Source organism: Bombus huntii, chromosome 5, assembly GCF_024542735.1.
Source record: "Bombus huntii isolate Logan2020A chromosome 5, iyBomHunt1.1, whole genome shotgun sequence".
Taxonomy (NCBI): Eukaryota; Metazoa; Arthropoda; class Insecta; order Hymenoptera; family Apidae; genus Bombus; species Bombus huntii.
In genome coordinates this window covers 4,897,743-4,922,613 of record NC_066242.1, presented here as the reverse complement: position 1 = coordinate 4,922,613, position 24,871 = coordinate 4,897,743, and the positions used below count along the sequence as shown (strand labels likewise).

At 40.5% G+C, this 24,871-nt stretch overlaps 1 protein-coding gene across 1 annotated transcript in view; it reads left to right on the top strand.

Moving 5' to 3' along the window:
* LOC126865951 (acetylcholine receptor subunit alpha-like 1) overlaps positions 1-24,871 on the top strand; it is a 162,381-nt gene that overhangs the window by 101,904 nt on the left and 35,606 nt on the right. The window contains exons 4-5 of the mRNA XM_050618920.1: positions 2,083-2,192; positions 22,421-22,601. Of these exons, the coding sequence (XP_050474877.1) occupies positions 2,083-2,192; positions 22,421-22,601 (291 nt within the window). The remainder of the gene's footprint in view (positions 1-2,082; positions 2,193-22,420; positions 22,602-24,871) is intronic.

Here is a 24,871-nt window from a genome sequence, read left to right as displayed (position 1 = left end):
GCACATGTGTGTACCTTTACGAGCCTCCTAATTCCTTCTCGTGTATTTCAAGCGAGGACCAAACCGATTTTATCGAATCCTCCAACTTTCTTGGAAAATTAGCCTAAGAAACATGTCAATCTACATAATAAGAATCTGTATAGTTTGCGACCATTGGTCGATGAAACGCCTTGAACGTTCCGCTTCGTTAACAGAATATCAATGGAGCAGGTTTCGATGCGTTGAAATGTTATTAAAAATCAAACGAATCGCCCGAAGTCATCGGAGAACGCATCGGCGAATTTTAACTCGTCGACCGTGCAGCTCGTTCGCGCAAATGCAATTATTTACAATCATCGAATTCATCGACCAACGGGATGGCAAACTGGACGCCGACTCACCGTACGTACCTCGTAACGATCGATATCGTTTCGGTGGAACGCGCGGTTGGGAATCAACGATCGTTTGTTACGACTTCCGTCGATCGTTACGCGTGATGTTGAAGGATTAGAATTACGCATGAAACGTACGTTACTGCTTTTTACTAACGTGGCAAATTATCGATTCTATAACATTTCGTCGTCTATGTTTCGTTTACGTTTGTCGATGGTATTTGTAGCAACGTAGAGAAAAATCACAGCAAGAACGGTCGCCTATCGTTGGTATTCGATTTCAAAGGTTCCTAGATACCCAGAAAACGACGAACTAGCGTCAGTATGCTGTCAACCATAACTCGAGATACCTCGAGGCAACTGCAGTTCGCATGTTTCGAGATTTTTTGGAGGAAAATACAGGAAATATAAGACCTGTCGTCTCGAGCAGACCTCTTGCCAGAAAATTCCTTACAATCCAACAACTAAATCCGCAATTTCTTCGTTTCTATCATACGAAGTATTCGCGAAGTTAGTCAGGGAAGGAAAATGTTTCTTTATTCCACTTATAACTTGCTTCTTGGTCTTCGGATCGGCAAAGAATCAACCGCGATCTGCTATCCATCGCAATGCATCGTGTTCGCATAGTAATTCGCTACATTTATTTAATATTTTAATATTTTTCACGTAAATGATATTTCGGTATTTTTGGTGTTAAGGTCGTATATTATTTTAGCGTATTGAGATGCCAATAGTTGTAGCGTATAAGCGTAGAAATGGAGTCAGCGATAAGGAAAACCCGATTTATTTCATTTATTGACACGCATAACCCGACAACGACATGAATATTGAACGCGGCGAAAACTCGATAGAAACGCGGAATGGACGAATGGAGGTCAGTTTTGTTTAATGTCACGTGAAACTGTGTGAAAGTTGTTACGAATGCGCTGGTTTATCGAAACGATTATTTTAAAGAGGGACAGCTGATGGAGAGCTCGTGAGAATTTCACACGTTTCATCTTGTCATGGCGTTTAATCGTTGAAAGTCTAATTGCAGACGTAAATTTTAAATGGGAATGACCCAGTATTTGCAAGGAGAGGTTTCTATCTGAAGGATTCTCAAGAAGATCAGGTGGAGAGCTTATACAGTGTAATTATTTGAAGTACAGCGAACGATAATTCGATTCGAAGTGCAAGTATGGTCAATGGAGGCAAGTTTGGACGACGTGCGAAGCTGTATTGCTATTTTCCAGAGTAGCAAGTTTCTTGGCTTCAAACGGAATTATTAGTTCACCAAACGGCAGAGTCTAACGTAATCAGGATTTGTCCAAAGTTTCGTACAGCTTCTATTATATAGTTATTGACGTATTTCGACCTCATCTTCGAGATGAATCGAACACACAGACCTACCTACGCTTTGCCTTAATTACGATCCAAAATAGTTTAATTAATTTTCACATAATTTTGGTTTAATCTCCTGTTAAGGGTTTCAGTTACGTACATATCGCATGATCTGAACTATTACTATTTTTCATAGACAAACGTTTAACTTGTTAATTATAATCGGAATTGGTAGAAAGTAATTAAAAATGTCGAAGCATTGTGCGATTATCGAGATTGATCGCCTGTTTAAAATATGCTCGCTGTATTCATTTTCTCCACTCTGTATCCGTTACCATGGTAGAAGAACGAAAATAAACGAGACTTATTTTTGCGTTGTTTCTGCTTGCAGGAGTGGAACGATTACAAGCTGAAGTGGAACCCGGATGATTATGGCGGTGTCGACACCCTCCACGTGCCGTCGGAGCATATATGGTTGCCGGACATTGTTCTTTACAACAAGTAAGTCGATCTAATTACGTCTGGTCACGCGACTTTTTCACCGGATTAAATCCGATAGCGGTGAAATTGATACTCTTGCAAGAGATAGAATTTCGATATTGGTTTATTTCGAGATATAACAATGGAAAAATACTAGAGACGTCTCGAGGGTTTTAACGGCTGGACAACAAAATTAAGCGCATTAAATGGCGCTGGCCGTTTCGACAAGACCAGGCGTCGCGTTCACTGATAAAAACCGATAAAATATACGACCGTGACCGAGCAGAGCAATTTGCCACAAGACGTCTTGCACGAAACCGGGTGCAAGCCACGCTGCGGATGCAATTTGTTCGTCCAAACGATTTTATTTTTATAACCGGAAAGGGCTAGCTTAAACAGCTGTTCGATACATTCGATGTCGCGTACGATATTACACGTGCTCGATGTTCCGGCTTTAACCATCCTTTAATTTCCTTTCGCTGCAATTTATAAACGTGCTCGAGGCACGATAAAACACGTCGATAAAGACGATACGTTCACGTATAACGATACTCCAATTTTACCGGATACTCAAATTAAAAAGTATCGCGAGATAAGAATATAATATATTTATTTATTTACTTATTTATCTTAATCAAGTTATTGCTAATGATGATCACAGGAGAAGTACACGACAGGCATGTTTGATAAGAACTTATCGACCGACTATATAATTCACAACAAATACATAACAATATGAAAGAGAAGCAATCGATAAAAAAGCATGAAAAATATTCGCTGAAATTACAACTAAGCTTCGGATACTTTGTACAGTTAATCATCCATAACACGAAAACTGAAATACGTAGGACATGTTTTTATGTGACGTTTATTTGCTTACTTTTTAGTATGTAGATTCACCCTCTGAAGTATAGACATATATTTATGACTCATGCTTTATAATAGTCTAAGAAATACCGCACGAATTATCATCTAGAAGGGGAGAGACAGTTATCCAAAAGGGCTGAGGATATTTCAGCCGGTTTTTCGCGTTAATCTGGCCCACGTTGATCCTCTTTTGCCCATTCTTTTCGGACGTTCGTCCCAATGTATTGGGATACGGTCACGGTACGCTGCAGCGTCCTTCATCTTGGTCCAGTCATACTTCATAGGATTTTAGTGGAAAGTGCGGAGCACGGTATCTCGTAAACCGCGGTGGAATATTCCGCGCCAGTACGTGACGTTTTCAGCCGAGAGTTCGCTAAGGCCATTTTGAAAATCCACGACCGAAACGGGACACACACGAGCTCCACGTATCCTGACCGAGGCGAGCTAACGCTGAGAAATAGGATGTACTTCGCCCCAAGGACGACACTTTTACGAGGAAGTAGGGTCGAGTCGTCATGACGCCATTCTTGTAGCCTAAATGGCTCCCGGCCGACTTCGTGCTCGGCTATCGTATATCGAATTCTTCCTTGTATCAGTAGGATAAGAAATCGAGTGCTCTTAAGCCAATTCAGGGAAAATTAAGATAGTCTCGATCGTTTCTATCGGTGTATTTATTGGTTATCTGTATCAACGTATCTGGATTATGGCGTATAGCGACGAGCGTGTAAGTAGGAAGATTCTTACTCGGCGGGCTAAAATTCTTATGAATTTCTTTAAACGGTGCAAATGATTTCGAAAAATCTAGCAATTGACGATAGGATAAAATTTAATAAAACGTAATGCGTATTGCCTCCTCGAATTCGAGCTTTAGAGAAGCAACGTTTTATATGCATTAACTTAGCACGTTGCCATACCTAGAAAGGAAAATTTTTATTCAAATTCAAATCCCGCTCATGCTCATTTAACAAATGTAGTCGTATATTTTGCTTATATAAGCAGATCACGCGAAATCTCGTCTGAAAAGCTTACGAAATGTTAGCGCGAGCGATGATACAAGTGATGGAATGGAAGCTAGTTTAGTTACAACTAGTTGTTCCAAGTAGAAATTGAATTCCACTTCAACACAACGTTCTCAAACTTTGCTATACGTTCAAAGTAATTTGTACGAAGGAATCCACTTCTTTCGTACTTTTCCAAGAATTTAATTGCTTCTACGCTAGTTACGGGATACTAGTGTCGTCGATGAAACTCGAGTTAACTTGGTTTGAACGAAGATGGCACGGTGCTCGGCCACACATTCGAGACATTTTCTATTTATCGATGTCCGCGTGTCTCTCACGATTCAATTGTCAAGCTCGAATAAACTGTTTGACTTTTCGAAACCGTTTCGTTACCGATGCTTCTCAGCTAAAGAAGGTTAACTCTTCTGAAGTTGAAAGCAAACTGCGTGAGCAGAAATTTTGCGCCTGTTTTCCAGCTCGAAGGCGCAACGTGCTTGACTCGTGCTCGGCCGAAGAGCCCGATCGTTTCCTCTTTGCTGAAACGTACGATCAAACTTTTTCCCCCTGTTTGCGCCGACGAGTGCGCCTCTCATTATATCAGCCGCGCAGCGTTTTCTCCTACGCGAGGTCTCACGGCTGCTGGGAGACGTGTCGGTGTTTCCACGAGTTTTATTTTCAATTACGCACTGGAGTGGCTTTGGCACGGCCACGCGTTCAATGCTAAATCATAAAGAACGTTCTCGAAAGTCGAAACTCTCGACATACATTACGCTATTTCAATTACTCGAACAGCGGCAGAGAAGAACAGGGGTGGAGGGGATGAATCGATTGTCCCGACGGCGCAGCGCTTCGAAAGGCTCAAAAAGTATCGGGGCTTTGTGCAGCCTGACAGCATGCAAATGTATCCTACGAGCGAGTTTGTCGTCCGCCTCTTCGATCTTCTCTGCCACCAAGGTGGGAGTAATTTGTATGGAATATTCGAATCTTATTAATAATTTACCGTCGTCGTTGAAGATGGGGTCAGACGGAAGGGGAGCGGCTTGTTTGAAACGAATGTCAAAGAAAACGTGGTCGTGAAGAGTTGAAAGGGATTCCTCGGTGATCTCGTGATATCGAGATACGTCGCATAATGCGGATATTGTTACAAGATGAATTTTGATGGTGTTCGCTCCATTTGACGTTTCCAAGACCTGGTGACCGTGTTTCTTTCGCTCCCTCCCCTCGCCCCTCTTTGACCATTTTATCGAATTTTAACTTCAACCCCTCTGTCGAAGGCAATTCGCTGTTTAATAACTTGGTCACGGCTTTATTGTCTAGATGGAACGAGGGATGGAAGTTTGTTGATTGCTTTCAGCCGCTTTTAGAAGAGGGAACGGTGAAAAAGGATGAATTATCGAGCGTGAAGAATATAAGACACGAAAGTTTCAGCCTGAATTTGCGAGACACCGAGTCTCGAACAATCCACTCGTACTTGCAAGTTCTCGGATGGAAGTTCGAGGTCAACATCCATTGCCGACCAGCGTGAGAAGGTTGCCTTAGGCCTAGACGATGTATCAATTAAATCGGAGTCAAGTTGCTCCAGTAAATTTGACTGTGAGTCGTGTGACCTTTCTCATTTCTCTAGTTTCCTCTGCGATAAGTTTTACGGCGTTATCTTTGCATCGACTTAATCGTCGATGAGGCGGCGCCTCCAAATTCTCATTGTTATACTGTTTCTTATGAATGTGCGCGTGGTTGCGCTACCCTTCGGCTAAACACGTTCTTCTAAAACGACGAATAAAAAAATTTTCACCCAAAGAGCCGCGCACTCGACGTGCATAGCACTCGTTCCCGTGTACCCAGACTCTTCAGACTCTACGAGAAGCTTGAAGATGCGCGATATCGGAACGGCTAATAATCTCGTTCAATTTCAAGGGTTAAATATCAAGAAACTTTACAGGTACATCTATACAAATGCAGGTCTCGATTATTGAAGTAAGACCAGGTGTAAAAATGTCATTATCTTAGCTACGACTTTTCCAGGAAGCTTGCCAATTGTGTTTGGTTTACCAAATTATCATTGAAAATGTAGGCAATCATTTATACGTAGTGTTTTATTACTAAATCGAGAGTTTACGAGCGGTTCTATAATTTTGAGAAAAGGAACACGAGGTTTGTGTGAATTATGGGAACGGCGGAGTGGTGGTAGGAACGAAGCACGTAGCGGCAAGTGCCGTTTTGACGAATAGTTTCGCGATGTTTAAAGAATTCTCAAGCGGTGGTAGTGGGCGCGAATTATTCGCCAAGTTTCCTGCAAACTTTGAACGATTCTTAAATGGAACGACTAAAAAGTCGCTTGTAGGAAACGAGGAGAATAAATGTCTTCGTTAAATGGATGTTTAACGTGGGTTGTTAGCAGAGGAACAGTGCTTTTGGCCACACGTGTGAATCGTAATCCTATATTAAAGATGATAAGCTAGGTATTCATCTGCTCGTGTAATGTCTTTTGGCTTTTAAAAAATCCCTCCTGATGTAACGAAAGCTTTCACGATCTCCGGTTTGGCATACGTTCCTTTAAAATATGCACACAATTTAAAGCGATGAACAGCGCAATAACGTAAGGGTCCGTATCGTTGGAGAACGTTGAAGTTACAATTTAGAACTTATGAAGGCAATTTATATGCGCACATGTAAATTAGATACCATTGGATGGAGACATTTATTAGCGGCAGAGAGTTTTTCATGAAAAGAAAGTTTGGTGAAAAGTTCCGCCGAAAAAGGCTCTTTCAGGGGACTGAAAAAGTTGTGGAAGGGAGTGGGGTGGCGAAGTTTTGCCGCGGAAAATCGATAAGTCGCGACGAGGCTGAGGGTGTACGTTGGTGAGATCGAGGGGCCAGGACAGATCGTCGGATGAAATTTAATTAAGAAACGACCGATCTATAACGCGTTTCACTGCAGTCGACGTTGTCATAAATAAAACCGCAGGTCATTGTACGAGTTGCATTCAATATTAACACCTTGATAAATCTGAATTCGATATTCCGGCTCGCTGTCGATGGGCGTACCGCGCGACTTCGCGGCTCCGTTTATAATTGAACTTATCGATTATGGGACATACCATGTAATATACAGCACTGTGCTAAAGCCCTGGACCATCCGCGCTATCTTATAACGATAGATAAAATACACAGCGTTTGACGATAGTATTTGCACACTTTTTCCAGGTTGGAAAATCAGTTGTAAATACTGTAATAAATAAAATTCACAACGTTGAGAATGAAAAGAAATGAAAAATATGAGTCGGTATTTTGAAAGGTTGCAAAGAGAATTGTTAAAAATAAGAGATATGTTTATTAAAAATATACGCAGTAGCGTCTCTGCCAAAGTATTGTTACTGGTGAGAGAGCGAAAGAATTCACGTAAGATATTAGTTATTTCAAATTAATCAAGAAATTTTTTACGTAATTACTAACTTGAATTAAATATTTGATGTAAGAACGACGCAATGAAAGCAATACCACGTGTCTTTATATTCATTCGTAAAGATACGTAACTTGATATAATATAATGCTACATTTTTGTACGGCGTTCCATAACGTGAGATTCATATATTATAGAAAAGGAATAAGTTGCAAGAATTTCGAGTCTCGGAGTATCAAATAGATATCCATAAATTTCATGAAACTATCGGTTTCTTCTCGTGGAACGTCTCCGAGGTACGGTTCCCTCATAAATATTCAGTTTCCATCGCTTTAATTGAAGTACATACGGCAAAGTTGCGGCGTTATATTAGAAGATTCGTGTTCCTGGAAGATACACGTGCCAGCGAACGTAATATCCGCGGTAACTAAGTGAAAGTCTGACCCGAGGTGTTGGAACAAGAAATCCGGTCTCGTTTATCAAACTTAATTTCTTCGCGCCGTTAAATACGATTTTCATTCGGGGCCAAGATAACCCCGATGAACAGAAGCATCCGCGATATCCGGCTTGTGTCCGTCGAAGCAGCACAATAACAGTAATAATATTCGTGGTTAATCGAGAACCAGCGGATTTAATCGAAAAACCTGGAAATACGCGACCGTATTGGATATACCCGAGTAGCTGGAAAATGAAAATAAAACGAACATGACTAGGATGTCGATCGGTACGTAATAATTTTATCCACCTGTTAGAAATAATTAATATTAGGTGGAGATCGCGATGTGCGCGTATGACTCTTTTCTTACTTTTCATTACTTTCTAGATTAAAATTCCAATTTAAGCTGTTACATTAATTTTCATTAATTGTAGGGAAAGATCCTAAGCCTGGTCGCTGGCAATTGCGATATTCATCCAGAAGTAACGATAGATGAAGCAACTAACGGTAGTTGTTAGATCGTTCGGAACTCGAGATGATTAACAATTCAACATCATGAAAATATCGACGTTGAATTGATAATGATGGTACAACGCCGCTGTCGTTTAATCGTGTCGAAGAAGATCGATGAATATTTATGGAACGAACTGATCCACGTGGTTAATTGCGCATTAGAGAATCGAAAAGGTGGAGATCGGTGCCGAGGAGACGTGGAAAGGGATGGAAAGACAGACACAGTGGAACTAGTTTCACGGGGAAGGGGATCATGCACCGAGAGAAAAGTTGAAATTACATGGAAACTATTTCTCTGGCGGCTCCATCTCGGCCCTGTATCGAGGAAAAACGATTTTCGTTGAAAGTGATCCAATAGCGGGCGAAAAAGCGCAGACCCGCGGCTCTTGTATTGGCTCGAAACAGATAGGACAGGATCCAATAAACTCGACGAAGCGTCGGGGCGCAATCAACGATGCAAATGCTCGGTCCGTATAAAGAAAGCCGCATAAAGGGAGGGCAAAGTGTTTTTTCGTATGCGGCCCTTTTTCACGTGCCGTATCACGCTCTCGTTCAATCGTCCTTCTCGTTCTCTTTCGTCGGGTTCCTCGCGAGTACGGAACTTTCGATCAGGCATCCCGTATGGAAATGACACAGGCGTGAATGTAATCAGCGCTAGCTGCTAGATCTAGGTTGCAGTGGAATACGAGGGCTTCGTTTTGCATAGAATAAGCGCGCACGTGAAATCCTTCCGCCAGCGGTATAATTAATTGTCCGATAGTCTCTCGCTACAGAAGGATTTTGGCCAGAATGAAAATGGATGAAATATTCAAGACGAATCGTTCTGAAGCTTGGAAAGGATTTAACATCAAATGCGATTATGATTGATAAAAAACAAAGAACAACAAATGGAACAAGTAAATATACTAACTATATGGAATAGACACAAATGTCAAGTATATTATGTTACGTAGCGACGAAAAACATATTAAACTGATACGAACGAAATTAGAACGAAAGATGTATGGAAAAATACACAATAGAAGAAAAGTGTAATAAGAAATCACGAAATATCCTTCTGTGAGAAATTACGAATTAATTATTTTCACTACTTTTGTGCTTTTGGTATTAACACATTGCGTACGGCGCTCTGCGCGCTCAACGCGCTCTCAGGGCCTGCATGTTTTTGAACGCTCCAGAAGCATGCTTGCCAAGCAGTAGGATGCGTATATATAGATTTTTAATTTACATTCGATATTATATTTTTTATTCAATGTCTAATTTTATGTCTAATCGCATCACTTAATTCAAGAATGTTACTGCTATCACCGAATTCATTTTCGTCGCAAGTGTTGTTTGGTGCATCAGATAAATCATCAAACAGCAATTCACTTTGACTTTCATTTTCTTTAGATCTATGTGTCATTTTGCTACTTTTCATAAAAATATATTTCATAAAATAATTGTTGTTATAACTTATCAGTAACAGATTGAAAAAGTAAATGATTTTTAAAAAGCTGTTTCCTTATAAATTAAAACATGAACTTTGAAATAACAAAATGTACAACAATAAAACACTTTATAATGTACGCTAGACGATCGGCACAGATCTACCGATGTACTGGCTATACTAACTGATTGTTTCTACATGCTCGCAATATCAACATTCAGTTGTTTTGCTAATCAATTGTCACAAGAATGCGCAAAGCTTCATTACCCTGGTAATGTAACAAAAACATTTATCTCTGGTTGCTTAAGTCACTGGTTCAGTCGAAAAAACATGAAAACGAGATATCTCGTGACCCGTACGTAATGTGTTAAATAATTCATATTCGTATTGATTGTTTAAAATTGCCAACCCATCGGTTTAGCTTGTAAACGCAGTAATCAGAAGGTGGTCGAGAAACGGACGAGTGTTGCCAGGACAAGAAAACGATACAAAGGCAACAGAGACCGATACCAGGTGTCGAGGTACACTCGGCGTAATCAACGGGAGTAAATAGGTGTCGGTCGTCAGAGGGAAGCGGGCAAAAGGGTTCGGTACAATGACCCGCCGGCGTACGTGCGGGCGGACAGCGCGAAATGCAAAGTTAAAATATGCAGGGAACGTACGTGAGCCGGAATCTCGTTACTCCATTATCGCCGGATTACTGCGCCTGCAGCTCGTCCCAGACGCGGTAATCCGGTCGCAGCGCGCGCCACGAACGCGCGTTAACGAAGTAACACGGCCTCAAAGTAACCACGTCGGACCTACTCGCGAGATACAACTTTCCTCGCCTCACCCATATTCTGCCAATTCCCAGTTCCACCAGTCACGCGTTTAACCTTTAAAACCTCATCCGTAGTTCCTACCACGAAGTCTGTAACAGACGGATTTTCAATTAACACTGAACGCATCCCCATGTGCCTCGAATAAGTTCGTAGCTTGATTACCGGTGTATCAATGATCCAAAGCGAAATCTAAAGTGATACAGTCGAAATTTTCGAAGCTGTTAGAAACGCCGAAAGGAATATTAATGGTGTTTGCAGCTACATGGCAAATAGATAGCACGAAGTTCGGATATGTATTGAGATATGGATAGACTGTAGATTCAGTCGGGACTAGAATAAATGGACAGGTAGTGAAAATGAATAGCAACGAAGTTTCGTTAAATGCTGCTTGCTTACACAAGAACGTAAATATTAATTTCAATTATTTACCAAATTATCTATGTACTATAAGCATATATAAGAAACGATACTTTATTATATAACATTAGTATCTACTAGATCGAGCATACTTCGTTCATATCTACTTCCACTATCTGTCCACTTATTTTTATGCCTGATTGTACGTTGAGTTACAGGCAAGTTTTTTGATTCTTGAAATAATAAGCAAGTCGACGAGTGCTGCGTTTAATCATAAATTTATCCAGTTCTAATTTTCTGTTGTTTTGCGCAAATCGTGTTTCATCAAATCGTGTTATTGTTATCATATCCATGCAAAAAGGAGAAAAGAAAATGGACTCGTCGACTTTCTGCAGAGTATTAGGTTGTCCGGAAAGTGTCTTTCTTTCGCAAACGTGTTTTTTTACAACAATGCAACTTCATACAAACGTGAAACCAAGTGTGTGAAATGTCGCGGTGTTTATCTCAACAGAATAAAATGGATTGTACGTAATTCGACAAAATAATATAAAACAAAAAACGTTGTGCGTCTATTGTTTCCTCATAAAACGAAAGAAACTTTACGGACAACTTAATACATTTTCAAGCCACCAGGCGCGTGACAACGATATCAATAAACAGTGAAACAATACTGTTGCTCGTAATGTCATAGGATATGTTTTCAGAATTACACTGCCATTCCTTTCTCCCTGGAATTTACCACGGTGAAGTCGTCCTGTCCACGGGACGACACGGCGGCGTTAAGTTTATGATTCATAAGGTGCGCGATGACTCGAGGCACGCGACAATCCCCTAAACACCGACGGCTTATCGTACACAGTGATACATTTAACGTTTGAGACATAAGACAAGCGCGTAGTTGGAGCTGTGTTAAATTAAGAGGAAATTGAACTGTTCGCGAGACTATCAAATTTCTGACTTAATGCTCGTAAGTCACGCGTCAGCCCCGTTACGGACTTCCGCTTTCACTGTGTAAATTAACTAAACTTACGATTTCGTAGGATCGCTCCTAAGCCCGCGCATTCTCGTTGTTTCCTCTTCCCTCGTTCGAATTAATCGATCGATGCTTTATCATCTGTGATTTATCGCCTTTCTTCTGAATCCAATTGAAATTGAGATATTTTGTATGTTCTCCCTGTGCTAATTTAATATAAATGTCGCAGGATTGTTAAGAAAATACAATTTTTAGGATATTTGAAACATCGGAAAAAAGGAAAATCCAAAATTCAGTAATTTATACATTGTTTCTATGAGATGCAAAAATTAGTTAAAATAGCAAATACTTTGCAAAAGTCCACTGCAGAAATCAGGAATACGATATCGACAATGTTAGGAAATATCGTGCTAGAAATATTTTAATTTTTTCGAAGTTTATAAAATTAGAGGAAGCAGATCGAGGATAAACAATGATGACAAAAATAGTAAACAAACTCTTTCAATTCTGTTCCATGAACATACTGTTAAAAAACAAAATTCATTAATGTGTAAAGAAACAAAGTTATAAATGAAATGTTATTTAATCGTAATAGTTAGCTGGATTTTAATGGATTAATAAAATACACAAGAAATAAAATCTATGTAGAATACTTTAGATATTTCTAAATATTTCCTACAAATACATAGTCGCTCGTAAGTAATAATTTTTCTCCTAAAACTTTTTATTTGAAACTTTCCCAATCGCGTCATTTTTCTAGCAAATCAACCACATTTACATAAATCCACCGGAAGATACACTACGTAATTACATCTTTATCTAAGAAAAAGCTGTGCCAGTGCACCTGATATTTCTCACGGTTTCACCTTCCATTTTCACGCCACTAACCCAACCTCCAACTACCCGAAGACAATGTTCCCACTCGATCTTGCTCACAGTAGATGATCCCGAGAGGAGAAGAACAATCCCGAAACAAGTGCAACGTGCTCGTTGCTGTACAAAATGGAATTATCTTCGTCGTCGAGCGGGAAAACACGCGCTTGTTCGACTATCGTCGCGGTTGTTACTTGTATCGTCGAGCGCTCTCCTTCGTCGGTGCATTCGTCAACCACCCGATGGCGTGTTCCCGTCGTCGACGTCGACGTCGTGTGCTCGACCCGACATCCAGCCGCATTATAGCGGCCTAGCTGCCGGCTGACCTAAAATATGCCAAGTACACGTGGCCCTGTTAGGATTCCGAGCCTGCAGCCTGACTGCCACCTCTGCTGTTCCCCAGAAACCAGCCTCCGGTGCCAAGTAAACGCGTCGTTGCGTTATACATTTTCTCGCATAAACACGAGCGTCTCGTCGTCGTAAATTGGATGCCAGCTGATACACGTTGATTGCTAATTGGTGTGTTTCGGTTTCTAAGTACGAAACTCCGTTATCGAAGGCGGTTGAGAGCTGCAAGGGGTTATTTCGCTGCTGGCTGAAGTTTCGCGTGGGGTGGAACACGATGCAGATGTGGCAGAAATTACGGAAGGGCAAGGGAAACGAGTGCTTAGCCGGGCTCGCAGCGAACTCAGCTAATTCTCTTTGAGTAATTTCGGATAGAGGCGACGACTGCGTTGTTTGAACGTTGTTGTTGAGTTGCAGCTCGAGATAGAAACTCATTGTTGTGTCTTCTTCGAGTGATTATGTAATTAGGAAAGACTGTGTAAAATGCGAGATGAGATGCGCCACGGTGCGTAGGTCAAAAGGTTTTTCCGAGGGGAGAAAGAATTTCGCAGGTCTCTCGTTGGTTTCTAAATTTCGCGAGAAATAGAATTTCTCTTGGCGAAGGAAGCGTTTCACGATGCAGGGAATTGCGTTTTCTGCGCGATGCAATTCTCGCCACTTGCCCCTAGGTATTTCCTCGAGTCGGTGAACGAAAATAGAGTGGCAGCCGCGAGGAAACAAACCGCTATTGTCACAGATCGCTGACCATTCTCGCGAAATCCACGATAATCTTTTTTACTCGGCTCGCCGGTGAACCAACTGCAGTCGAGGCCATCACGTACAACCGGCTCGTTTGTCTTCTTTCGACGAGCCACTCGTTTCTGTATTCTCAGTTTCAATTCGCTTTCAAACGTTCTTGCGCTCCTTCACCCTATTTGCCTCGCCGTGCCGTGGTATCGGCGAAGCACCGCCATTTCTAAAAAAAAAAAAAAAAAAAAAAAAGGAAAAGGAATAATAAAATTGTCTGTGTTCGAAGATTTTGAAAGTGGAACAACCAATACAATACGTCGCCTCTCTTTATACATTTCCGTCTTTTTCTTTTCCCTTTAAAACATCATAAAGCGAGTATACGAAATTATATAGAACTGTATTTTCCGTTTGTGATTTTGATGACCTATCTTTCGTTGGTTTAGATTTGGTTGAACGGTATTGAACATTTCGGCCGATGCGGTTCCGCGTTTTTCAATTTCGCACGCTACAGTCGGCCGAACGAAATTACACGAATCCACGTTATTTCCATAAAACGGTGGCGCAGGCAATAGAAATTTCTCGGGTCCCTACTGAATATTTAAAAATTGCCAACGACCACCCTTTCCGCTGGTTACGACTGTTGCGGGTTGGCCAGCGAACCGCATTGTGCCCCGAATTCAATAGTTTTATACGTATTATTATAGAAACTCAAATTATACCTACCTGCAATCAGCAATTATTTCAATTGGTTTTCAAATAATAAACCATTCCGATATGAATAAGAAGGATATAATAACATGATAATAATAAAAATAACGCCGAAAAATAAAATTTCTGTGTATTTTGCATTCGCGTAATTTTTAACAGAGAAATACTGCGCACTAAATTCTTGAACGCTAATATTCGCTTACTCCCAGGGATCACTGATCCAAGATTCGCTACTGAACGATTTATTTCCTTCAATAATTCTTGTTTCTACGTTAGAAGGGGAGCTGCTACGTGCTTCCTGACATCGTTCATTGGGATTTATATCGACTCTGTTCTTGCGAAGATGTACGAAGCCGACCGGAAGGGTACGTGTTGCAATCGCCAGTCGTTGAACCCATCCGCAACCGGAGCACCAGGAGAGAATTTTTACCTGACCCTATGCTTCGAGGCTGTCTTTAAATGTATTAAGGCTGATCTTCTGTATTCCATACTTCGTATTAATCTTTGCGATGATTTATATCGTTCCTAGGTTTTTTATATGCTTACAACGACTAACTGTTGTTGGTCGTTCTTCGAGCAACGTATATGCTTCATCGAAACGTAAATTCTTTCTATTAAATCATAGTTTGCGTGTTTATGGGAAATGCACAGATGCACGTAGTATGTAAAAATGTACGTAATACTCGTTATAATACTTTGCAGACGAGATAAATGTTCATTTAATTCGTATTTTTCTATAAATATCCGCAGTCTAGTCATTTTGTAATCGCATAACGCACGTATAACAGAAGGAGGAAGAAACAAAATTTAATTGGCATTAGAGCTGGACATATACTGATAATCTGCGAAACATGAACTTATCACCACGTTAGGAGTCAAAATCAAAGATTGCGTCTGTAGGTGAAGGAAAGACGATCTTCCGAAATTAAGGAACGATAATTTTAAATCGTATGAAGATTACTATCGATAAAGATTTACGTATACTCTTTGTAAGTTTTTCGTATGGCTGCGGATGAACTTCAGAAACTCGTAAGAAAAAGCCGCTTTAATAGAACGTAAGTTTCATCGCAAAGAATCGTCATCTCCTTCGGTCCCATTCTACGTATTTTACGTCGCTGCGAACATCGAATTTATCGACTTCGTCCGATTTTAATTGGCTAGAATCAGCCTGCTCGGCGGAGGGAGGACAAAAACGGGTTGCAGAATATCACGTTGTACTACTGAAACTTATATCGATCCGTCGACCGTGCCCATCTCTCGTGGCGCGTTCCAGTAGCGTACAAAGTCAGCGCGCACAACTCAGCTAGAAATTTCATCGATTTCGCGAATTCTTTCGATATCAATGTAAGAAAAATGAATCTTGAATACGGTACTCGCGTGCAGAATTTTTTCCCGCCATCTAAAAGACTCACAGCTTCTGCTGAACATAGAGAAAAAACAAGGTTGTTTGTTTTAAATTTGTAAACAGCGGAAATGGGTTCTTAATTACTTTTGTTCTCCAGATAATGAGATTACACAAGCGTGTCATAAGCGGGCAATGTAAAACGCTGAGGTTTAATTTCCCGTTTATGAGGCTGCTCATTTTAAAAAGAAAATTAAGATTTTATTTCGTCGATAAATTCCTACACGCAGCCGTTTCACATATACATTTAGATGCTCCTCGTAAACCATTAATTTTCATTCGAACATATACTGCTTAGAACTTTGATAAATTCACTTCGACGTTGAGGTACAAAGAGACGTCTAAGTAAGGAATAGTTTGCCACGTTACTGGGAACGTTTCAGCCTGCGGCTCCAGCCCAAGAGTCACGCTCAATGGCAAACTGAATCTCAAGGTTTAAGGAAAGATGCACGAGGCTAACCCCCTGAAGCAACGAAGTTCTCCAACTCCGTTCCTTTTTCCTGATTCCAACGAGAAACATCGACTCTGTGACAAATCATCTCTTCTTCTTTAATCGTAATGAAAAAAGATTGTGATCTATAAAAGATAGATAGATTAGAATTACATTAGCACATTCCACCTGACCAAAATATCCAAATTTAATAATTATTATAATATTAAATGGGCGAAACGAATCTCTGTTCATTTAGATTGTATTCATAAAAATATGAATTCAGCTGTTTCCTTCGACTTTTCGCTTAATCACCATGAAACAAAATATTCGATGCTCGTGGTAAGAGTTACACACCTTTCGCTAGGTGACTTCAGCAACAAGCAAAATTGGAGGTTCCGGCTATCTTCTCGTGAAACGAGTAATCGATTTCAGCGATACGGTCAAAGCGCGAATGAACACTTTAAGCACACGAGGAAGGGAGCATAGACTTCCCAAGTTTTTCTAGGCAGGAAGGCCGTGTTTTGAAGATTCACACAGATATATCTACCTAATAGAAGGATGAGATAGATCGAACTATCCGGTGGCGCAGACGCTGTTCCAGTAACAAATGGAATATGCCGAGGCAAGGGGTGGCGAAAAATTGAATGTCCTCGCCGGCGTTCACCAATGGGGAGGACAATGTAGTTTTTTCGATGAATGTTCGATGTCGGTCGAGTAGACAACCACGCTTAAAAGGGACGTCTAGTTTGAAGATTTACGCGGCGTCTACTAGCAAGAACTAACACACGCTGTCCACGAAAAAAAGATATGATTAATCGAAAATCCCCAACTTCTTTGGCACGACTTCCACCGTTCAATGTCCTGTTCTTTCTCCGAGCCACGGGTTCATGTTTGACGTTCCTCAGATTAGTTACAATATCGTTCTATCTCTTAACCAGATTTTCCCGATGTAGAAGGTATAACGCCAAGTTCGCCAACCGATAGTCACGTGCAAGCAAACGTCGCAAACTTGGTTCCATGGGAAATTCCGTTAGGTGCAGATATCCGTGTTGAGAATTGTGGATCTTAGTTGCCGAAATAAATGTATAGGAACACACAAATTACATGTAGAAATGATATTAACACTTTGACTGCCACGCCGAAATCACATGTTTCGCTCAGAACGCCATGGGAGTATTTTTATTATTAAAAGCATATAATAGCAAAATAATAATAAATTGATGATGTAAGACAACACTCTTCCCCAATGGACCGTTTATCTTATTGGTGGTCACGGGTAGCCACCATGGCGCTTTGGTAATGGTTGATAGCGACATATTATAACAAACCATTTCAACAAACCATTCGCATTTGTTATGTCGTCGTAAGCGAAACTTCCAGAATATATTGTTGAAACGTGTAGAACATATTAGTAAACAGCATTATGATTATTTCTATGATTTCGACAAAACATTCGGCTGAAATGATAAAGGTCGGCAAAAAAGATTATGTTTGATGTTATGTATGTGATAAACCAATTGTAGTGGTAGATCACAACAGAGGAAACTGTGCCGTAGATTTAGCAGATCAAATGATAGCATATTCTACACCACATAGAAGAACCCTCAAGCGGTATATAAAATTAGCTTTAGGGTTATTGTTAAATACATCAATTTCAAACGCGATAATACTCTATAAACAAGCAACAAAAACAAAAATCAAGATATCAGATTTTAGAATGGCACTCGCAATGCATCTTACACAGTGCCATTCACCAGAGCAGTCAAATATACTTATTCGAAAAAAAATGCGACACGAAATGCGGAAGAAAGAAGGGCAAGCGTACCTGGCACGAAAATTTTGCGGAGAGTGCTATAAAAAAATTGTTAAACAGTTAGGATCAAAAATTGCTAAAATTCGGACCAAACAGGTAACCACCTATTGTCCAGATTGTATAGATGAACCACATTTATGTTTAGTGTTTTAACACAGTGCACCGTTAGATACAAGGTTTGTTCTCATTTTTCTTTTGTCGATGTTCTAATAAAGATGTTTAATTGTTCAATGTGACACTTTTTATTTCAAAGTATCTTCTACTTATCGGTTATATTCGAAATGCCCTAACTGTCAATTTTCATAAAATTTTTACAATTGTAAGAAGTTCAAGCGCTCCGGTCACCAATGACCACCGTGGCGTCGCACGGCAAACCGTGTCCGGTCATACATGAGCAACGTGGCAGTTAAAGTGTTAAAATAGTTTCAAACTTATTTAATATGTGATTTACAAGATATTCGTCGACACATATTTGCACGCATCTCAGCACTCTCTTTGTCTTACCATCTTCTTTACCACACTACCAACGGAACAGTTGCCTTCATCTGTTTTACGACACGCTGTGCACGCACATACTTCTACACACTCATACTCATATGTGTGCGTCACTACCACGCGACTAATCTAGTGTAACACACAAAATTACACATATCTCAATAATCCGTTTGCACAAACATTTGCCTTGTTTATCTACGAAAACACAGCTGCGATCAAAAATACAGATATCCATCTCCACCACGTTTCGGCCGAGCAATTTGCAAGATAGAACATACTATCAATCGACGATCGGGTTCAAACAAGCTTCAACAAGCTTCCAACAAGATACTGAAACACGTTTGCAGACTCGCGGAATAAGACAATTGATATGAATTCTTATAGGAAGAAGAGAAGAACGCAAACGGAACTAGTTCATTTGATTCGACATCGTGTTCACTTTGCACCATCTTGAGTTTTTTACAATCTACTTAACCAGTCTCCGCCAAGTGTCGGAAACATGTAGAATATCCGCGTCACGGTTCGAAATCACGAAATCTCCTCGCAAGCTGCAGCTTCGTAATTACCCAACGTCCACTTAAGGCAACGAGTCCCTCTGGCAACGAATAGACGAACAAAGGTCTGGGCTGTGTAGATTCCAGGCCGGAGACGCGGTGCGTTTAGAACGTCAGATTCGTGCCCTCGCCATGGAATTATTGCCACGCGAACGTATTGTTCTCTTTGGGGGCGCGTAGCGGCCGCTCGGGAGCATTGACTTCCGGTCGGACTGCAGGCAATTTTGCACGGATAAACCCCCGCCACGGTGACCTGTCCTCGCTAATTTTCGGTGTATCGAGCCGTGCTTATGCGAATTAGAACACCCTCATTCGCCATTCAGCCCTATAATCAACGATATAGTCGCGACGCAGCTTCGCTGGAGTTGCAACACCCGATCGAAACGTCGATAGATTTGCGAAGGGACGTTAGGTCGACGATGGTTTGTGAATTCTGTGAGCCTGGCCAACTATTTATCGATGACGACGTACAATGCGATATCGGATCACCCTGCGGCAAGAAATCATAGCCGTGCAGGTAACCGGGGACAGTGGTATCGAAATATCGCAGGTTCCTTTGTCAGATAATCCCTACAACTGTTCCATCTTGATAGAGAGACCACGATTTCATAGATAGAAACGACCGAAATATTGACACTGTTTAAAGACGAGCAGAGTAAGGGTAGCATTGACATGAAAGGTACGATTATTATCGAACGACAGAGCGCGAAAGATCTACACTAACGCAACCAGGTTCGCGTAACCTGATTACAGGGATGAAACGGGACAGAGGGAAGGAAACTTTATCCGATACTGAAGTTTCGTAGCAAACAAAGCCCGCGCAGCGATCAAGAGGTCCCGGTTTAATGCTAAACGTTGCAAATCCGCTTGCATGTGTCTTCAAAGCGGATTACAACCGGAATCGGCAGTGCGAAACTATTCTCTACGCTCGGCGCGATTTCGAATGCGCAATGACGTTCGCTGCTGGTAATCACTTGCAAGTAGAATGACGAAGTTACCACTGTGACTTTTATCCCTGTCACAATAGTCTGCTTTTCATTCGTTAGTCGTAGACAAGTATGTAATCCTAGCTGAATTTAACTCCATATTCGATGCATCGTGCACTCTCTGACCTCTTAAATGAAAACAACCCGTTGCACCATATTTTTTGCTCGACGAATTTAATATTCATCCAACGCTTGTAAATTTTGCGTTTCATTGTCAGTTTCTTCGTTTTGCATCTCCGTTCTATTTATGGTTTTACTTATTCTTTATTTACGCATATCGTCGGAATAAACTGCAAAAATGTTTATCTATTTACAGCTACAAAACGAATTTACCACGATGAATAAAATATATGTCTGTTGCAAAGAACATAATTTAAAATCCTCTGTTTTACTTATTTTCAACCAAACCGATATTCCCTGCAACATTACACAATCTAAACACGATAATCACAGGGTTTCTTCCACTTGCAATTAACGATCTACTGAGAAATTAAAAGGTTGACAGATTGACCAACGTCAGTCCCGGAGAAAACTGCAAGATTGCAAACGTGTATCGAAACAATTCGTTTACACGCTTTCGTCGGCCATATATATTTTTCAGTTAGGATAAAAAGCCGAGCTCGCTACAACGAAGTTTTATTTCTCGTTGCACGTGTGCAACCCCAATTCCCAGTAGCGTTCATTCATCCTCAAAGCTATCTGCTTCGAGGCACGCGCACCTGCCACCGACCTACCGCGCTTCTACCGCACCCATATTAAGATTCAAACGCGATTTTCTGACTTTCAATATTCTACTCGCTACTGCAACGACCGTCCCTTTCTCCCCCGTGAATTTATTGAACTGTCTACTTTGTTACAACGTCGAGGGAATCGCATTCCATATTTCATCGCGATTTTTCATCATCGTATCTCTGTACTGTCCTTCTTGGTTGAAAAAAGCTTGGTTCGTTTATCAAGGAAACTTTCAATAAAACATGGAATATTAGCATGCACGACTTTTACCGAGTGTCTTATCCAAAATCGATATGTGTCACCAATTGTTTGCATAATCAACGAACTACTAACATTTTCTTACCGTTCGCAAGCTTCTAAAATTTATTCTTATCGATATATCTACGTACATGTTTTTTCGTTCTAATTTTGTGGCAGACGTTTTGTTGAAGCATTAAAAATCTGTTCGTTAAATGAAAAAATGGAATATATTTCTTGAACACATTAATTCAATGAACTTATCAGCCGATCTAATTTAATAATTGCGAAGATTAATGTACGTGCAAGATGTCGTGGCCAGTCAACGATTTGTTAAATGAGGTTCTTTAATAGTTTGGCAAAGTTCCCCGGCTACGTTTAAGATCATTATTAAATATCATTATTACGAAGGAAGAATGAATAAAAATGACAAATGGAATACGCTGCTCTGCGATCTAACTCGAAATATAACTCGATTATAACCGAAGTTTGAATATCGAAATAGCGTGCCAAAATGTAAGAAATATTCGCGTTCGAGTTATTTTAGATTGGCCATAAAACGATAAACATCGACGTGATTTCTACGAAGAATTCTACGTGAAGTAATCGACAGAACGGGCAATAATAAGGTAGAACGCCGGAGTGAAAATAGCGCAACAAGTGCAATTGCAGCAACGACAGCTGCAGCTACAACAGCCGCACGTATTATATTAGAAATCCGGTCGCATTATCTCGTCGAATTTATTCCTTCAGAGTTCTATTACATCGGTGTAGACCGTACACTCTACAACCTATGCCTCTTTACTTATTTTCTATTGTTTATCTCGAGGATTTTCCTATCTCTTACCTCTGATACCGTTGAAACCTCTTTCTTTCGTTCTCTGTTTCCTCTATTCTTCGAATAAAAATTTATTCTTTATAAGAGAAAAAATAAATAAAGAAAAGAAAGAAAGAAAAAGGAACGAAAGAATAAAATTAGAATAGAATTTTATAGATTGCTTCGGATAAGATTGCAAGTAGCTGTAGAATTGAGTGATTAATTAACGCGAGGATACGTGATATAGCGAATTCCATATTGAAACTGCTCCTAACGAAGCCGGTGAAAAACGGAACATAAATCAGGATGGACATTAATTTTGTTTTCAGCGCCGATGGCAACTACGAGGTGACCATTATGACCAAAGCAATTTTGCACCATACGGGGTTGGTCGTGTGGAAACCGCCAGCGATCTATAAATCATTTTGCGAGATCAACGTGGAGTACTTCCCCTTTGACGAGCAGACTTGCTTCATGAAGTTTGGTTCTTGGACTTACGACGGGTACACGGTGAGTAAGATTCAACCAACGATTCGCCCTCATTTCACCCTCGATTAATCATCGTCTAAGTATTTAACCAAAGAACCAACCATAATATCATAATTCGCAATAGTTCACAAATTCACAATAATTGTGGGAGAAAACAGTTTTTAATCAGCCAGATTACCTTGTTAGGCCAACGTGAAACTCGCCATGAATTTTGCTGCGATTCATTTTAACCCTATTGCGGTTATTCGGTATAAAACAATGAAACAAGGAATCACGCGTATCGATGACTGCAGCCTTTCACATATTCGTACATTTTTTCGTCATGCTCGTAGATGACAATGGTCTTGTTGCGTAACGTTGTTTCGAATTTGTCTTCTTGTTCCTTTCTTACGCGAGCATTTTATTCGCGTCGACTGCTAATGTTGCGATGTATATATGGTATCCTTTAAAAATCGATCGGTCTATCGAAATTCGCCAACCATTTCCTATTGCATTAAACATTCCCCCGAGCAAGTCGTTACGCATACTACTGCGCACAAAATGTGACTAGGGATCCATGACTGGACGTAAAGCTTTATGCTAAATAGAACTGTCATCCTCCCCTTCGATTCCCTCGAGTCAATGGAGACCTACTACGGGACTAATAGTAGCAAATTTCATAACGTCAAATTGGCTGCGGGTAATTTAACAGAACGTCGCGTGCTTCCATGGCGAGTATTTTTTAAACCAGTGAAAATTATTCACTTCGATGTGCACACACTCTATGTAAATATTTTTCATAAATAAATGACGTTGCAATTAAGGATCGCGAGGAATTTGAAAACATAAAGAAGAAACGAAGATTAGGTTGTAGGAAATGATGAAAATTATGAGCTTTTCAAACTATGAGCTAGTCAAACAGTTGTTTTCAAGTGCTGTGTGACGTGAGTGGAAAGTGCCGGTAAAACAGACCAGAGAATGTGCATGGTTTAAAAATAATTTGTCCAAATAACTCGAACATTCGCTAGATTCATACGTAAAGCAGTAGCATCGGAACGGAAGAAGCGTGGAAAAATTGTTAAGATGCTTCTACGATGAGAAGGTTGGATGGGAAATCGGGAAAAAGTAAAGAAATTTCTTTGCATCGGTGGACAGGTTGTATTGAAGCAGGAGCAGAGAACTGAAGAAGAACGGGGGTAAAAGCAGGCTAGCTGGCTGAATCGCGTTACAATGCGACCAAGATATGCAAGAACGCATCAATGGAACGTCGACCGAGTTTTCCTTAGAACACGAGCTTCCCCACCGATGTTCAACGTGTACTTGCTTCCCTCTGTCGGATGAATTTATTACATTTATATTTCGATCTACTTCGTTTGCTTCTTCCTTCGTTGCTATTTCGCCAGCTTTTTCGACAACGTCGTTTTTATAGAGCTCTTTACTAAATGGGCTCGTGATTTAATCAAATTGATCAATCTTCCAATAGTTAATCTCCCTTTGGTCTCGATTATAGCGAAAGAACGTTTTGTAATTTTCCAATAGCGTTCTGCAAGTTTCTCCACCGACAACGTCACAGATCCGATGATATTTTGATATTCCTCGGAGAATTTCACTGCATTAAGCGGCCGGTCATATTTCGATCCAAGTCCACTTACGGTCCAACGAAGTATTTCTTAAAAGAGAACGATCGAATTGTAAATCCGGTCACGTTCAACTTTTGCTGCGGTTTTGTTTCGATAAAAATTTCTTCTGTGAGTCACCGTACACCCAATCGTATTTCTCATCCCCCCGACTAGTGTCGATTATTCGAAAGGCACATTCACGAGGGAAGTTCAATGTTTCAAAAGGATTCGCGACAAAGAATGTTTTTGAAGAAGAACGTTGTAATCTTCGAGATTAGCTGGCAGATTTTTCGTAATCTGACATTCTGTTGGCTACTGTGATTTACGAACAGTAGGCAATCACCAAAAGGAATATTAAGAATATTGGAGATTCCTAAAATTACACAATTTGCTAGTACTTGCGCGAGTAAATTAACGCGGTCATCGCTAATAAGGCACCTAATAAAGACATCATGTCGCACGTGTATAGGCTTAAATCGAACTAGGCGTAACACTTCCAACTCAAAGTTCCGATCCTGGTCGTGATTATCGATCACTTCTTCTCTTTTGAAAATTACTTTTTTATTCTGTTAAAATATTCCCTGTAATATTATTTCTCCGACTGTTTTCCAATACCTGCAAAACTGGCAAGTAGACCACGGTTTTTCATGCTTTCATTTCAGTTTCAAAGATCTGTATCTTTAATATCTACCG